General features: G+C 49.6%; 2 protein-coding genes across 2 annotated transcripts in view; one reads left to right on the forward strand and one right to left on the reverse strand.

Annotated features, from left to right (window-relative positions):
• Positions 1 to 4,833, reverse strand: part of ncor1 (nuclear receptor corepressor 1) — a 356,231-nt gene extending 351,398 nt beyond the window's left edge. The window contains exons 1-2 of the mRNA XM_038814799.1: positions 4,741 to 4,833; positions 1,404 to 1,553 (exon numbers count right to left, since the gene is read on the reverse strand). The gene's annotated coding sequence lies outside the window, so the exon portion shown is untranslated. The remainder of the gene's footprint in view (positions 1 to 1,403; positions 1,554 to 4,740) is intronic.
• An 8,608-nt stretch (positions 4,834 to 13,441) lies between these two features.
• Positions 13,442 to 17,104, forward strand: part of pigl (phosphatidylinositol glycan anchor biosynthesis, class L) — a 71,334-nt gene continuing 67,671 nt past the window's right edge. Inside the window, exon 1 of the mRNA XM_038813137.1 lies at positions 13,442 to 13,535. Within this exon, the coding sequence (XP_038669065.1) occupies positions 13,442 to 13,535 (94 nt within the window). The remainder of the gene's footprint in view (positions 13,536 to 17,104) is intronic.

Raw genomic sequence — 17,104 nt, forward strand, 5'->3', positions numbered from 1 at the left:
TATGAAAGGCTGTGGTGAGGTTGCACAAAGAGAAGCTGCAATCTCTGAGAAAACTGTTATGGTTGTTTCGGTGATGTGAATGTGGCAGAAATCTGACTTTAATCTTTAAACAGAGCGCTTCAGGAAAGATATGAACATATTTGGCAGCACAATATGTTTAAGGACATACGAGGAAAAGAAAGATTGGAAATCAGGGTGGATTTTTGGAGGAAGAGTGAGATGTTGACAACTTTCAAAGAGAGGAGGATAAGGGACATTGAAGTGCAGAAGCACGCCTGGAACCGGTTTGGTTTGGTTTGAACATCAAGGACAAGGTAGTAATAGGTGATGTATTTTTTATCTTAGTGATTATCTACCTTGCACTTGTACAATCAGAGAATGGTTATAGCACAGAAGGAAACCATTCAGCCCATCGTGTCCATACAGATTCTCCACAAGAGCACTCGGCTGGTTCCACTCTCCTAGCTTTTTTCCCTTCCCCTCCAATTCTTTCTCTTCAGATAATTAATTATCCGATATTCTTTTGGAAGCCGCAATTGTATTTGTCCCCGCCACACCCAGGCATTGTATTCTGCATCCTATTTACTTGCTGCATAAAAATGATTTTCCTCGTGCTGTCTTTGTTCCCGCAGTTCTTGTGAATTAATGTTTTCTTCTGGGTCAACTTCTTCCAACTGAACTGAAACTGCTTTTTTTGACTCTGTGGGTGCCGTGATGCTAGGCAGCAGCATACATATGCAAGTTGGCCCCACCTCTGTAAATTACCTTGCATAATCAGAAATAGTTTTTCCAACATTAAGAGCTGTAAAACCTCATTAAAAATGCAGGTATACAACCCGCTTCAGACCTGCTGTCTCCAGTGTAAAATGAAAAGGTTTTAACTTTTTAACTCACTCTTTCGCCAATTGAAATAGTTTCCCACTACCTACCCACTCTGTCTATATCCTTCATGATTTGGAACACTTGGATCAAGTCTCCTCTCAACTTTCTTTTACCTATTGAGAACATCCTCAGCTTCTCTAATCCACCCTCATAATTGACATCACGCCCTCCAATCATTCTTGTATTATTTCCTGCAGCATCTAGAACCAGTGTTCCCGAAAGGTTCACCATAATCTCACTGGCTTTTGTACTGCTTGTCTCTATCTGTGAAACCCAGTATACCGTGTGCCTCTTTAACCTTCTCCACAATCTACTCTGCTAATGTCGACAATTCGTAGCCCCCTTCTGTTCCTGCAGCCCCTTTAGAATGGTTTCCTTCATCCCATACTGCATCTCTTCACTCTTCCTCCCAAAATGTATCACTTCACACTTATCTGCATTACAGTTCAGCTGCGACATGTATTCCACCAGCCTGCCTACGTCCTCTTGAGGTCAATCACTATTTTTCTCACAATACTTACAAGTTTTGTGTCAACAGATCCCAGTTGACATTACTACTGGACAAGTCAAATCCCAGGGTGGAACACGGCTTGATAGATCGTAACTTTCATTTTTTGTTTAGATACTTGGAGGGCAGCTACTGAACAGATTTATCGAGACTGCTGATGAACCTTTAACATAAGAATAAAAAATTAAACAAGTAAAGATGAACTATATACACCAATCCTTCATCCCAACGATACCTTTACAGATATATAAGATTTGAAAGGACAACAAGTGACAAAATCCAGCTTATACTCTAATGTTCACAGTAAGTATACAGTCCGTGTAAACCAATCGGCAAACTGGTCAGGCACACCACACTGTGAAACCAAGTGGTAGATGCCACCCAAAACAACTTCTATGGATTTCTCATCAACTCCCCACAGGTTGGCACACTGTGAGCCAACTAGTCTGAACAGAACTCTATCACGAGGGTTTCCAATATCCGCTCTCAAAGAACACGCCTTGGGATCGACTCCCAAACGCTTTCTGCCTGACACCTTCACCACGGATCCACGTCCAAGGTTTCATCCTCTCCTTCCGATGTTCCTCTCATGAATGGCCAAATGCATTTAAGCTTTGCCTTCCAAACGCTCTCTCATATATTCAGCTGTACCAACAGAACACTGTTTCTCAGGCATATTTACCTCAGGTCTGCTTCCTGCAGCTTTCTCACTTTAAACTTAGAGCCTCCCTCTGCTCTTCATTCGTTCTTTTTAATAAATTTTTAAAATAAATAAACCCAATTAATTTTTTCCAAATAGGGGGCAATTTAGCATGGCCAATCCACCTAACCTGCACATCTTTGGGCTGTGGGGGGGAAACCCACGCAAACACGGGGAGAATGTGCAAACTCCACATGGACAGTGACCCAGAGCCGGGATCGAACCTGGGACCTCGGCACTGTGAGGCAGCAATGCTAACCACTGCGCCACCGTGCTGCCCTAGCTCCTCATTCTTAATGTGGAGATGCAGGCGTTGGACTGGGGTGGGCACAGTAAGAAGTCTTACAACACCAGGTTAAAGTCCAACAGGTTTATTTGGAATCATTAGCTTTCGGAGCAGTTCCTTCAGATGAGTCGCCTGATGATGGAGCTGCGCTCTGAAAGCTCGTGATTCCAAATAAACCTGTTGGACTTTAACCTCATTCTTAACTTCACTGAACAGGATTTGTTCAAGATCCCCATCCTTGTTGAGATGAATGTAGAAATTGTTATGTATTATATTTGTGACAGTAATGTTATTTTAAAAACCCTGGTTTAAAATACATAAACTACATAAAATACAACGTGTCTACTAAAGCTGTAATTAAGGGGTCATAAAAGGTGAGACAATCATTGTTTTTAACCATTTACTTGTTTACAGAGAGATGGTTCATTCTTTTGATTGCAGGTGATTTCCCTGGGAGAATTTATGAGGGAGTGGTGTTTAGTCCTATTTAAGTAGGTCATGGGACAGATTAGTGAGATACAGATAATGTATGTCTGTAGTTTTGCAGTCTGCTAGAAGAGTTGAAGTTGTACAGCGTTTGCCATAGGATTTCCGTCTGACAAGGCAGAAAGTTATTCCCGAGCATCTCCAAAATCTCCACACAGAGGATAGCGAGAAAGCTTGTTTTGCTAATGTTATAAGTGGCATTTGAGCTATACTGGGTTGCTTTGATGGAATATATACAGTGGAGGTGTAGATAGTGAGATAAAGATTTTCCCTTTTATTTAAGAATTTTAGTTGTTAATTGTAAAGCCATTTCTTTGATGATAATGTGGTTAACTCTATGTTTAAATTAAAGTAGGTTTTATCAGAGTTATCACTCCTGGGGTGAAGTATCCTTTCCCCTCAGTTTTACAAATTGAAAATTATTTGGGGTTTCTCGTCCGGCATTCTAACAAATGCTCGGATCTGGTCCAGTATCCTAACAGTTCCTTGCCTTGGTTATCTTGGGCCTTTTTCCTGTGTGTCCATGGTTTTTGGAACCATATTCTTCAATTTGGGACTTGCTCTCTGTCCCTTTTTATAGCCTGCCTGTTCCAGCAGTTTTTGTGAACTGGTGTTTTCTTCTGGGTCACCTTCTTCCAACTGAACTCAAACTTCTTTTCTGTCACTGTGGGTCCTCAGCAACAGCGTAGTTTCATTCCTACTTTAAGAGTTGTAAAACCTGATTAAAAATGCAGGTATACAAATGGCTTCAGACCTCCTGTCTTCATTGTAAAATGAAAATAGATCCCAGTTTTCACCTCTTTAAACTACAATTAAAGAATATAAATTAAACTTAAAGCGACACCTTATTCCCACAAATACAAGTTAATTCAATTAAAACAGTGGTTCTGTGGAACCTCACTTTCCCCCACTCTGAAAAACAACCATTCACCCTTACTCTGCTTCATGTCACTCTATCAATCTTCTATATTGCATGCTGCCGCTGTCCCTTCGATTTGATTGATTTCACATTTTCTAACAAGTCTGTGAGGGGGCACTTTATACCTTTTCGGAAGTCCATGCACACCTCATTATTATTGTATCCAAAAACTCAACCCATAATAAATCCATGCTGGCTTTTCTTAATTAATCAACTTTTATCCAAGTGACTGTAGCACAGTGGTTAGCACTGCTGCTTCACAGCGCCAGGGTCCCAGGTTCGATTACCGGCTTGGGTCGCTGTCTGTGCGGAGTCTGCACGTTCTCCCAGTGTCTGCGTGGGTTTCCTCCAAGTCCGAAAGACATGCTGTTAGGTGAATTGGATATTCTGAATTCTCCCACTGTGTACCCGTATAGGCGCTGCAATGTGGCGACTAGGGGATTTTCACAGTAGCTTTTTTTTTTAAATTTAGAGTACCCAATTCAGTTTTCTAATTAAGGGGCAAATTAACGTGGCCAATCCACCTAACCTGCACATCTTTGGGTTGTGGGGGCAAAACCCACGCAAACACGGGGAGAATGTGCAAACTCCACACGGACAGTGACCCAGAGCCGGAATCGAAGCTGGGACCTCGGTGCCGTGTGACTGCAGTGCTAACCACTGCGCCGCCGTGCTGCCCATTTTCACAGTAACTTCATTGCTGTGTTAATGTAAGCCTGCTTGTGACAATAAAGATTATAAAAAATGTTTTACATTTTAATTTTACCTTGAATATCGTTTGAAACCACTTTCCCACCTCAGAGGTAAAAATGACTGGCCTATAATTGCTGGACTTATCTTTACACCCTTTTTTGAACAAGGATGTCACATTTGCAATTCTCCCATTCTCTGGCACCCCCCTATCTAAGAGGAGGATGGGAGATATGACCAGTGCCTCTATAATTTCCACCCATACTTACCTAGGTATGCTCCATCCAGCCCTGTGACTTATCAAAGTACAGCCACAGTCTTTCTAGTACCTTCTCCATTATGATTTTGGAAACATCTTCTTCCTTAGTAAAGACAGATGCAAAGTACTCAATTAGTTCTGCAGCCATGCTGTATACTTCCTTGCATAAATTTCCTTTTTGGTTCCTAATTATTCTCACCTCTCAATTTACCACCCTTTTACGAGTTATATGCCTCCAGAAGACTTTTGGATTCCTTTTTATATTAGTTACCAATCTCTTCTCAAACTCTCTCTTTGCTTCTCTGATTTCATTTTTCACTTTCCCTCTGAACTTTCAAAGTTCTTCCTTGTTCTAACTTGTTTTACCAATTTGATATTTGTCATACTTTGATAAACCACCAGACCTGAAACATACATCGGTAAATGGGATGGAAATTACAGAGGCACTGGCCAAAATCTTTCAATCCTCCTCTGAGATAGGGAGATAGTGCCTAAAGCAGCTCCTGGCTGTATTTGAGGTCTGAACAGGGCTGAGGTCAAATGAAGGCACTGGCTTCCAGTCACTAAAGCAGCCTGTCATCATCCTCTGCCTCCTGCAGCTAAGGCAATTTTGAATCCACCTTATCAAATCACTCTGCATCTCATGTGCAATTTTCTTCTTTATAAGTCTCCCATGTGGGACCTTGTCAAATGCTTTGCTGAAATCCATATAAACAATATCAACTACACTACCCTCATTTACACACTTAGTCATATGCTCAAAAAAGTCAATCAAATTTGTTAGGCATGACCTCCCTTTGACAAAGCCATGCTGGCTATCCCTGATCAAGCCTGGGGCAGCACGGTGGCCTTGTGGTTAGCACAACCGCCTCACGGCGCTGAGGTCCCAGGTTCGATCCCGGCTCTGGGTCACTGTCCGTGTGGAGTTTGCACATTCTCCCCGTGTCTGCGTGGGTTTCGCCCCCACAACCCAAAAATGTGCAGAGTAGGTGGATTGGCCATGCTAAATTGCCCCTTAATAGAAAAAATAATTGGGTAATCTAAATTTAAAAAAAAAAAAAATCCCTGATCAAGCCTTGCCTCTCCAAGTGAAGACTGATTTTCTCCTTCAGAACGGTTTCCCTATCACTGACGTGACACTCACTGGTCTGTAGTTCCCTGGCTTATCTCTACAACCTTTCTTAAATAGTGGGACCACATTAGCTATTCTCCAGTGCTCTGGCACCTCTCCCGTGGCCAGAGAGGAATTAAAAATTTGGGTCAGAACAAACTGGTTAGGATCTGGAATGCGCTGCCTGAGTGTGCTGGAGGCAGATACAATCAGAGTTTTCAAAAGGGAATTGGACAATTATTTGAAAATATTTTCAGAACGACAGGGAAAAGGTGAGTTGCTCTTGCAGAGAACCAGAACAGGCGTGTCAAGCTGAAAGACTTCCTTTCATGCTGTCACCAATCTATGAATCTAAACATTCGTGATTAAGCTTCTTAAAACTTTTTATGTTCATTTATACATGAAATGTTGTTACACACACTGCACTGGCACATTTTCATTCCGCGACAGTGACCACAGCTGTGCAGCCCACTCAAAGCCTCAGACAATCTGGATTACCTTTCTATACTCTAACATCAACAGTGACAAGTCTCTTACTCCCAGGTCACTGTGTTGATTCTGTCATTCAGCTTAAAGGCAGGTTGCAGCATTTTGCAGTAAATGTAATCTGCCACCTATTGATAACGAGGGAAAGAGTAAGACCCATCGAGGACCAAAGTGCTCATTTGTATGTGGAGTCAGAAGCTGTAAGCAGGGTTTTAAATGAATATTTTGTGTCAGTGTTCACTCTTGAGAGGAACAGTGTGGGTATAGAAATCAGAGAGAAGGACTGTGATAAAATTAAAGAAATTAACATAGACAGAGAGGAGGTTCTGAGTGGTTTAGCAGGCTTAAAGGTAGACAAGTCTCCAGGGCCAGATGAAATGTGTGCCAGGCAGCAGAGTGTGGTAAGAGGCCAAATAGCAGGGCACTGGCAATAATTTTAGATTCCTCTGGCACAGGAGAGGTGTCAGAGGACTGGAGGATAGCCAATTTGGTCCCATTATTCAAGAAGGGAGGAAGGGATAAACCAGGCATCTACAGGCCAATCAGTCTAACCTCAGTGGTGGTGAAACTATTGGAAGCAAATCTGAGAGACTGTATTAATCTGCATTTGGAGAGGCAGGGATTAATCAAGAACAGTCAGCATGGTTTTGTTAAGGGGAGGTCATGTCTGACCAACTTGATTGAATTTTTCGAAGAGGTGACCAGGTATGTAGATGAGGGAAATGCATTTGACGTAGTCTACTTGGACTGCAGCAAGACTTTTGATAAAGTCCCACATGGGAGAATGATAGCGAAGGCAAGGGCCCACGGGATCCAAGGAAATTTGGCAAATTGGGTCCAAAATTGGCTGAGTGGCAGGAAGCAGAGGCTGAAGGTCGAGGGGTGTTTTTCTGACTGGAAGCCTGTGTCCAGAGGGGTCCCACAGGGATCAGTGTTGGGGCCCTTACTGTTTGTGGTTCATACAAATGATTTAGACATGAATGTAGGAGGGTTGATCAGTAAGTTTGCAGGTGAAACAAAAATTGGTGGGGTGGTAAATACTCAGGAGGATGGCCTTCGATTACAGGAGGATATAGACGGGCTGATCAGTGGCAAATGGAATTCAATCTGATTAAGTGTGATGTACTTGGGTAGGACAAACAAGGCAGGGAATACATGATAAACGGCAGGACCCTGGGAAGCACCGAGGATCAGAGGGAGCTTGGTGTGCATGTACACCGGTCCCTTAAGGTAGCAGAGCAGGTGGATACAGTGGTTAAGACGACATGTGGTATAAAGCAAGTATAAGAGCAGGGAGATTATGCTGGAACTGTATAAAATGTTGGTTAGGCCACAGCTAGAGTAATGTGCACAGTTCTGGAATCCACATTATAGGAGGGATGTGATAGCACTGGAAAGGGTGCAGCGGAGATTTACCAGGATGTTGCATGGGCTGGAGAGTTATAGTAAAGAAAGATTTGATAGACTGGGAGAGGAGGAAACTGAGGGGGGACATGATTGAGATGTATAAAATTATATGGGGCATATATAGAGCAGGATCAATGACCAGGGGGCATAGATTTAAGGTAAGGGGCAGGAGGTTGAAGGGATGTGAAGAATTTATTTTTAACCAGAGGGTGGTGGGAGTTTGGAACTCACTGCCTGAAAGGGTGGTGGAGAAAGAGACCCTCATAACATTTAGGAGATATTTAGATGTTCACTTGTAATGCCAAGGCAGACAAGGCCAAGTGCCGGAAAATGGGATTAGAATAGTTAGGTGGTTGTTTCTGGCCGGCACAGACACGATGGACTGAAAAGCCTTTTCGGTGCTGTACGACTCTATGACCTCCCGCAAGGACATTAGTGAACCGACGGTTTTTAATGATAATCAACAATGACTTTTATTCCAGATTATTTTTTATTGAATTTGAATTCCGCCATCTCCCATGGTGGAATTCGAACCCAGGTCCCCAGAGTATGACTCCGGGTCTCGAGTACTGGTCCAGTGACAAAGAACAATGATCAATGTGCACAGGAACGGGCCCTTCGGCCCTCCAAGCCTGCGCCAACCATGGTACCTGCCTAAACTAAAACCGTCTGCACTTAGAGTCCGTATCCTTTCATTCCCACACTATTCATATATTTGTCTAGGTGCCCCTTAAATGCCACTATCACACCTGCTCCCACCACCTCCCCAGGCTGCACGTTCCATATATTTACCACCCTCTGTGTAAAAAAACTTGCCTCGCATATTTGTTCTAAACCTTTCCCCGCTGCACTTTAAACCTGTCACCTAGTACTTGACTCTCCTTCTCGAGGAATGAGCATCTGACTATCCACTCTGTCCACGCCACTCATAATCTTATAGACCTCTATCGGGTCGCCTCTCAACCTCCCATCGTTCCAGTGAGAACACACCAGGTTTATCTGACCTCTCCTCATAGCTAATGCCCTCCATGCCAGGCAACATCCTGGCAAACAGCTTCTGTACCCTCTCCAAAGCATCCACATGTGGCGGCCAGAATTGTACACAATATTCCAAATGAGCCTAACTAAGGTCCTGTACAGCTGCAACATGACTTGCCAATTTTTATATTCAATGCCCCGACCGATGAAGGCCAGCATGTCGGATGTCTTCTTGACCACTTTATCCACATGTGTTGCCACTTTCAGTGATCGGTGAACATGCACACCCAGATCTCTCTGCCTGTCAGTACTCGCACAGTACTCAGTTCTACCATTTATTGTGTAATTCTTCCATGCATTGGACCTTCCAAAGTGCATTACCTCACACTTGTCCAATTTAAACTCCATCTGCCATTTCTCTTCCCAAGACTCCAACCAGTTTATATCCTGCTGTATCCTCTGACAATCCCTTCACTATCCGCAACTCCCACAATTTTTGAGTCATCTGCAAACTTACTAATCGGACCAGCTACATTTTCTTCCAAATCATTTATGTACACCACTAACAACAAAGGCACCAGAACTGATCCCTGTGGAACGCCGCTAGTCACAACCTTCCATTCAGAACAGCACCCTTCCACTGCTACCCTCTGCTTTCTGTGCCCAAGCCAGTTCTGTATCCAACTTGCCAACTCTCCTCTGATCCCATGTGACTTCATTTTTGTACCATGAGGTACTTTGTCAAAGGCTTCACTGAAGTCCATATGTACAACATCTACTGCCTTTCCCTCATCTATCATCTTTGTCACTTCCTCGAAAAACCCAATCAAATTAGTGAGGCACAACCTCCCCTTCACAAAACTATGCTTTCCATCACTAATAAATTTGTTTCCAAATGTGAGTCAATTCTATCTCTAAGAACCTTTTCCAATAATTTCCCTACCAGTGACGCAAGGATTTCCTGGATTATCCCTGCTGCCCTTCTTAAACAATGGAACGATATTGGTTACTCTCCAGTCCTCAGGAACGTCACCTGACGATATCACACCACCGCTTGTCACTATATGCTACACTGGCAAATTTCATATCATTTACCAACTTTATACTGCTACTTCCTAGATTCATATAGCCTTCAGAACAGCGACCACGCCACCACATAACCCTGCCATGGAAATCTCTGCAAGACGTGCCAGATCATCGACACGGATACCACCATTACACGTGAGAACACCACCCACCATGTACGCGGTACATACTCGTGCGACTCGGCTAACGTTGTCTACCTCATACGCTGCAGGAAAGGATGTCCCGAAGAGTGGTACATTGGCGAGACCATGCAAAGTCTGCGACAACGAATGAACGGACATCGCGCAACAATCACCAGGCAGGAATGTTCCCTTCCAGTCGGGGGAAAACTTCAGCAGTCAAGCGCATTCAGCCTCTGATCTCCGGGTAAGCATTCTCCAAGGCGGCCTTCAGGACGTGCGACAACGCAGAGCAGAAAGTTATAGCCAAGTTCCGCACACGAGTGCGGCCTCAACCAGGACCTGGGATTCATGTCGCATTACATTCATCCCCCACCATCTGGGCTGGACTTGCAAAATCCTACCAACTGTCCTGGCTTGAGACAATTCACACCTCTTTAACCTGGGGTTACCGCTATCTCTGGATCTGTAAAGACTGAATTACCTGCAAACGCTTGCATTCTAAATATTGTCTGGCATCTTCGAATTTGTCTATATATATGTTTCTGGCACATACCTCTTCATTCACCTGAGGAAGGAGCAGAGCTCCGAAAGCTAGTGTTTGAAACAAACATATTGGACTTTAACCTGCTGTTGTAAGACTTCTTACTGTGCCCACCCCAGTCCAACGCCGGCATCTCCACATTATAACTTCCTAGATTGTTTATAAAATTGAAAGTCATGGACCAAATACTGACAAACCAACTCCCAGTTTAAAAGATAATTTTTTTTAGGTCATACAGTAACAGGAGTAGGCCATTCAGCCTCTCTAGGCTGTTCCACCATTCTCTGAAATCATGGCTGATCTGATTGTGGCCTTCAATCCACTTTCCTGCCTGCCCGCCATATTCCTCGATATTCGTTCCTAGGATGTGAGCATTGCTGGAAAAGCCAGCTTTTATTGCCCATCCCCATTTACCCTAGAGATGATAGTTAGCTAACTTCCTGAACCACTGCAGTTCATGTGTTGAAAATATTCCCACCGTCCTGTTAGATTCTTCCAGCGGAGCGGGCAGAGAGGGGAGCGATTTTTGGAGGGGAGAGCTGGAAGGTAAGCTGAGTTTTGATTTTTAACTTACTTTTTTGGAGCAGGAAACTGGAAGTCGGTCGTGGGGAGACCTGGGAAGGTTGTATTACCCAGTATTTACAAATGAGAGCGGCCATATTGTTGGAGAGGACAGTGTGAAACAGACTGGGAAGTTCGAGGAGATACTTGTTTGGAAGGAAGATGTGTTGGGCATTTTGAAAAACTTGAGGATAGTCAAGTCTCCCCAGGCCTGAAGGGATATATCCAAGGATTCTATGGGAAGCAAGAGATGAAATTGCAGAGCCGTTAGCAATGATCTTTTCGTCCTCACTGTCAACAGGGGTGGTACCAGCGGATTGGAGAGTGGAGAATGCTGTGCCCCTGTTCAAAAAAGGGAATAGGGATAACCCTGGGAATTACAGGCCAGTTAGTCTTACTTCGGTGGTCGGCAAAGTAATGGAAAGGGTACTGAGGGATAGGATTTCTGAGCATCTGGACAGACACTGCTTGATTAGGGATAGTTAGCACGGATTTGTGAAGGGTAGTTCTTGCCTCACAAGTCTTATTGAATTCTTTGAGGAGGTGACCAAGCACGTGGATGAAGGTAAAGCAGTGGATGTGGTGTACATGGATTTTAGTAAGGCATTTGATAAGGTTCCCCATGGTAGGCTTATGCAGAAATTAAGGAGTCATGGGATAGTGGGAAATTTGGCCAGTTGGATAACAAACTGGCTAACCGATAGAAGTCAGAGTCAGCCTGGAGCCCAGTTACCAGTGGAGTACCGCAGGGATCAGTTCTGGGTCCTCTTCTGTTTGTGATTTTCATTAATGACTTGGACGAGGGAGTTGAAGGGTGGGTCAGTAAATTTGCAGATGATATGAAGATTGGTGGAGTTGTGGATAGTGAGGAGGGCTGTTGTCGGCTTCAAAGAGACATAGATAGGATGCAGAGCTGTACTGAGAAGTGGCAGATGGAGTTTAACGCTGAAAAGTGTGAGGTTGTCCATTTTGGAAGGACAAATATGAATGCGGAATACAGGGTCAATGGTAGGGTTCTTGGCAACGTGGAGGAACAGACAGATCTTGGGGTCTATGTTCATAGATCTTTGAAAGTTGCCACTCAAGTGGATAGAGCTGTGAAAAAGGCCTATGATGTGCTAGTGTTCATTAGCAGAGGGATTGAATTTAAGAGCCGTGAGGTGATGATGCAGCTGTACAAAACTGTGCTGAGGCCACATTTGGAGTTCTTGTCGCCTCATTTCAGCAAGGATGTGGAAGCTTTGGAAAAGGTGCAAAGGAGATTTACCAGGATGTTGCCTGGAATGGAGAGTAGGTCATACGAGGAAAGGTTGAGGGTGTTAGGCCTTTTCTCATTAGAACGGAGAAGGATGAGGGGGTGACTTGATAGAGGTTTATAAGATGATCAGGGGAATAGATAAGTCGACAGTCAGCGACTTTTTACCCGGGTGGAACAAACCATTACAAGGGGATATAAATTTAAGGTGAATGGTGGAAGATATAGGGGGGATGTCAGAGGTAGATTCTTTACACAGAGAGTAGTGGGGGCATGGAATACACTGCGTGTGGAAGTAGTTGAGTCGGAAACATTAGGGACCTTCAAGCGGCTATTGGATAGGTACATGGATTACAGTAGAATGAGAGGGTGTAGATTAATTTGTTCTTAATCTGGGACAAAAGTTCTGTACAACATCGTGGGCCGAAGGGTATTTTCTGTGCTGTATTTTTTTATGTTCTATGTTCAAGATGGGGAGTTGCAGCATTTTGGCTCAGGCTTCTTATCATCACACCTTCCTTTGCCACTGCTCCAGATGGGTTTTTACCTGTGAGTTGAAGACCTTCAGGGCTACATGACTCTGGTGGTAGGGGGCATTCTATGAGATGTTTCAGCATTTGGAATACCTCCCTACATTTACAGGAGACATAATTTGTTTGGCTGTATTCCCACTTCAATATGAGAGTTGCAGCAACTGACACCAGTACTGTGACATTAAAGCACAGCTAAGTCAGCTCCTGGTGTGAAGGACTGGGTCATTAGACAAATTGTATTCCTTTGTCTGAAGATGTGTTGACCAATCAGAAGATAACAACTGTGGGGATTACAGTCCAGGGCTGGATAGTACGTCCCTTTGATTGAGCCTCTTTGTTACTAGCTCGCTGCTGGAAGAGAATGAAGGTCTAGTCAGCACATCCAATTTTGACCTTGTGATAATGAAGGAACAGCAATAGCAGTTCCAAGTAAGGAAGGTGTGCGACTTGTATGGGAATTTGCAGGTGGGGACCTCCCATGCAACTGCTGCCCTGGTTCCTGCCAGACAGTAGAATTCACATGTTTGGCAGATGCTGTTGAAGGTGATTTGGCAGGTTGCTGCAATGCATCATTGAGGTCGGAGACACCACAGCTGTGGAGTGCCAGCGGTGGAAGAAGTGAATGTTTAAAATGGTGGATGGGATGTCAATCAAGCTGACTGCTTTGCCCTTGATAGCGTCAAGCTTCCTGAGTGTTTTTCAAGCCATACTCATCCAGGCAACTGGTGAGTATTCCACTGAACTTAGGAGTTATAAATGGTGGAAAAGCTTTGAGGAGTCAGGAAAATTACTCACTACAGAATATTCCGTTTTCAACCTGCTCTGGCAGCCAGTGCTTATATGGCTGCTTCAGTTTACCTTTTGTTAATGATTATCCCGTTAACACCACAACCCCCAGAATGTTGTTGATGGGCAATTTGGTGATTGTACCCAACATTGGGTGTCAGGGAGGCGGTCAGACCCTCACCTTTTGGAGGTGGTCATTGCCTGACATTTAAGTGGTAAGTAATATTGATACCATACATCAGCCCAAGTCTAAATGTCACCCAAGTGCTGCCTCATTATCTGAGGATTTGTGAATGAAACTGAAAACTGCAATTATCAGTGAATATTGCCACTCATAATCCTGGGAATCTCCTGCTGCAACCAAGTTCAGAGTAGATCAATTGCTTCAGGACTCTGGTGTCAGACATACGAACAACATGCCCGGCATAGTGGAGCTGGTTTTGCATCATTAGCACTTTGTGCTGTGCAAGTTGGCTTGGGAAAGGATGCTGCTGTTGGACTATCTTTTCTGCCACCAGATTTGTTGAATCTCTTAAAATTATGATTGGTGTTAATTCTGCAGTGTTGTAGACTGGCAAGTCTCTGAAGCATAGAACAACATGGGGATTATTGCTCCCCAGTAAACCCTGGCCTAAGCCTCAGGTTTAAGATCCTGGACACAGGCACCCGGCCCCCCTGGACACAGGCACCCCCCCCCCCCCCCCCCCCCCGGGACACAGGGACCTGCCCCCCCCCCCCCCGGACACAGGGACCCGGCACCCCCCCCCTCTGGACACAGGGACCCGCACCCTCCCATCCCCCCCTCTGGACACAGGGAACCGGCACCCCCCCCCCTCTGGACACAGGGACCCGCCCACCCCCCCTCTGGACACAGGGACCCGCACCCCCCCCCCCCTGGACACAGAGACCCGCGCGCCCCCCCCCCCCCCCTCTGGACACAGGGACCAGCCCCCTCTCCCCCCTCTGGACACAGGGACCCACCCCCCCCCCCCTCTCCCCCCTCTGGACACAGGGACCCACCCCCCCCCCCCCTCTGGACACAAGGACCCGCCCCCCCCCCCCCCCTCTGGACACAGGGACCCGCCCCCCCCCCCCTCTGGACACAGGGACCCCGCGCCCCCCCCCCCCCCCCTCTGGACACAGGGACCCGCCCCCCCCCCTCTGGACACAGGGACCCGCCCCCCCCCCTCTGGACACAGGGACCAGGACCCGCCCCCCCTCTCTCTCTCTCTCCCCCCCCCCCCCCCCCCCGGACACAGGGACCCGGACCCGCCCCCCGCTCTCTCTCTCCCCACCCCCACCCCCGGACACAGGGACCCCCCCGGACACGCCCCCCCCCCCCCTGGACACAGCCCCCCCCCACCCCCACTGGACACAGGGACCCCACCCCCCCCCTGGACACAGGGACCCAGACCCCACCCCCCCCCCCCGGACACAGGAACCCGGACCCCGCCCCCCTGGACACAGGAACCCGGACCCCACCCGCCTGGACACAGACGCCCCCCCCCCCAGACACAGGGATCCGGACCCCCCCCCCCCCCCCCAGACACAGGGACCCGGATCCCACCCGCCTGGACACAGACCCCCCCCCCAGACACAGGGACCCGAACACCCCCCCCCCCCCAGACACAGGGACCCGAACACCCCCCCCCCCCAGACACAGGGACCCGGACCCCCCCCCCCCCAGACACAGGGACCCGGACCCCCCCCCCAGACACAGGGACCTGGACCCCCCCCCCACAGGGACCCGAACCCCCCCCCCCCGACACAGGGACCCGGACCCCCCCCAGACACAGGGACCCGGACCCCCCCCCAGACACAGGGACCCGGACCCCCTGCCCCCCAGACACAGGGACCCGGACCCCCCGCCCCCCAGACACAGGGACCCGGAACCCACACCCCCAAACACAGGGACTCGGACCCCCCCCCACAGACACAGGGACCCGGATCCCCCCCCCCCAGACACAGGGACCCGGACCCCCCCCCCAGACACAGGGACCCGGACCCCCCCCCCCCACAGGGACCCGAACCCCCCCCCCCCCAGACACAGGGACCCGGACCCCCCCCAGACACAGGGACCCGGACCCCCCCCAGACACAGGGACCCGGACCCCCCCCCCAGGGACCGGGATCCCCCCCCCAGACACAGGGAACCCGGACCCCCCCCCCCCAGACACAGGGACCCAGAACCCCCCCCCCCAGACACAGGGACCCGGACCCCCCCAGACACAGGGACCCCGGACCCCCCCCCCCCCCCGGACACAGGGACCCAGACCCCCCCCCCGGACACAGGGACCCGGACCCCCCCGCCCCCCAGACACAGGGACCCGGATCCCCCGCCCCCCAGACACAGGGACCCGGACCCCCACCCCCAAACACAGGGACCCGGACCCCCCCCAGACACAGGGAGCCGGATACCCCCCCCCCCCAGACACAGGGACCCGGACACCCCCCCCCCAGACACAGGGACCGGGACACCCCCCCCCCCAGATACAGGGACCCGGACCCCCCCCAGACACAGGGACCCGGACCCCCCCCCCCAGACACAGGGACCCGGACCCCCCCCCAGACACAGGGACCCGGACCCCCCCCCAGACACAGGGACCCGGACCCCCCCCAGACACAGGGACCCCGGACCCCCCTCCCCCCCGGACACAGGGACCCAGACCCCCCCCCAGACACAGGGACCCGGACCCCCCGCCCCCCAGACACAGGGACCCGGATCCCCGCCCCCCAGACACAGGGACCCGGACCCCCACCCCCAAACACAGGGACCCGGACACCCCCCCCCAGACACAGGGACCGGGACACCCCCCCCCCAGATACAGGGACCCCGGACACCCCCCAGACACAGGGACCCGGACCCCCCCCCCAGACACAGGGACCCGGACCCCCCCCCCAGACACAGGGACCCGGACCCCCCCCAGACACAGGGACCCGGACCCCCCCCCAGACACAGGGACCCGGACCCCCCCCCAGACACAGGGACCCGTACCCCCCCCCCAGACACAGGGACCCGGGCACCCCCCCCCCCCCCCAGACACAGGGACCCGGACCCCCCCCCCCCCAGACACAGGGACCCCGGACCCCCCCCCCCAGACACAGGGACCCCGGACCCCCCCCCCGGACACAGGGACCCGGACCCCCCCCCCCCCCCCGGACACAGGGACCCGGACCCCCCGCCCCCCCGGACACAGGGACCCGGACCCCCCGCACACAGGGACCCGGACCCCCCGCCCCCCCGGACACAGGGACCCGGACCCCCCGCCCCCCGGACACAGGGACCCCGGACCCCCCGCCCCCCAGACACAGGGACCCGGACCCCCGCCCCCCCGGACACAGGGACCCGGACCCCCCGCCCCCCCGGACACAGGGACCCGGACCCCCCGCCCCCCCGGACACAGGGACCCGGACCCCCCGCCCCCCCCGGACACAGGGACCCGGACCCCCCCCCCCCGGACACAGGGACCCGGACCCCCCGCCCCCCGACACAGGGACCCGTACCCCCC

Source organism: Scyliorhinus canicula, chromosome 12, assembly GCF_902713615.1.
Source record: "Scyliorhinus canicula chromosome 12, sScyCan1.1, whole genome shotgun sequence".
Taxonomy (NCBI): Eukaryota; Metazoa; Chordata; class Chondrichthyes; order Carcharhiniformes; family Scyliorhinidae; genus Scyliorhinus; species Scyliorhinus canicula.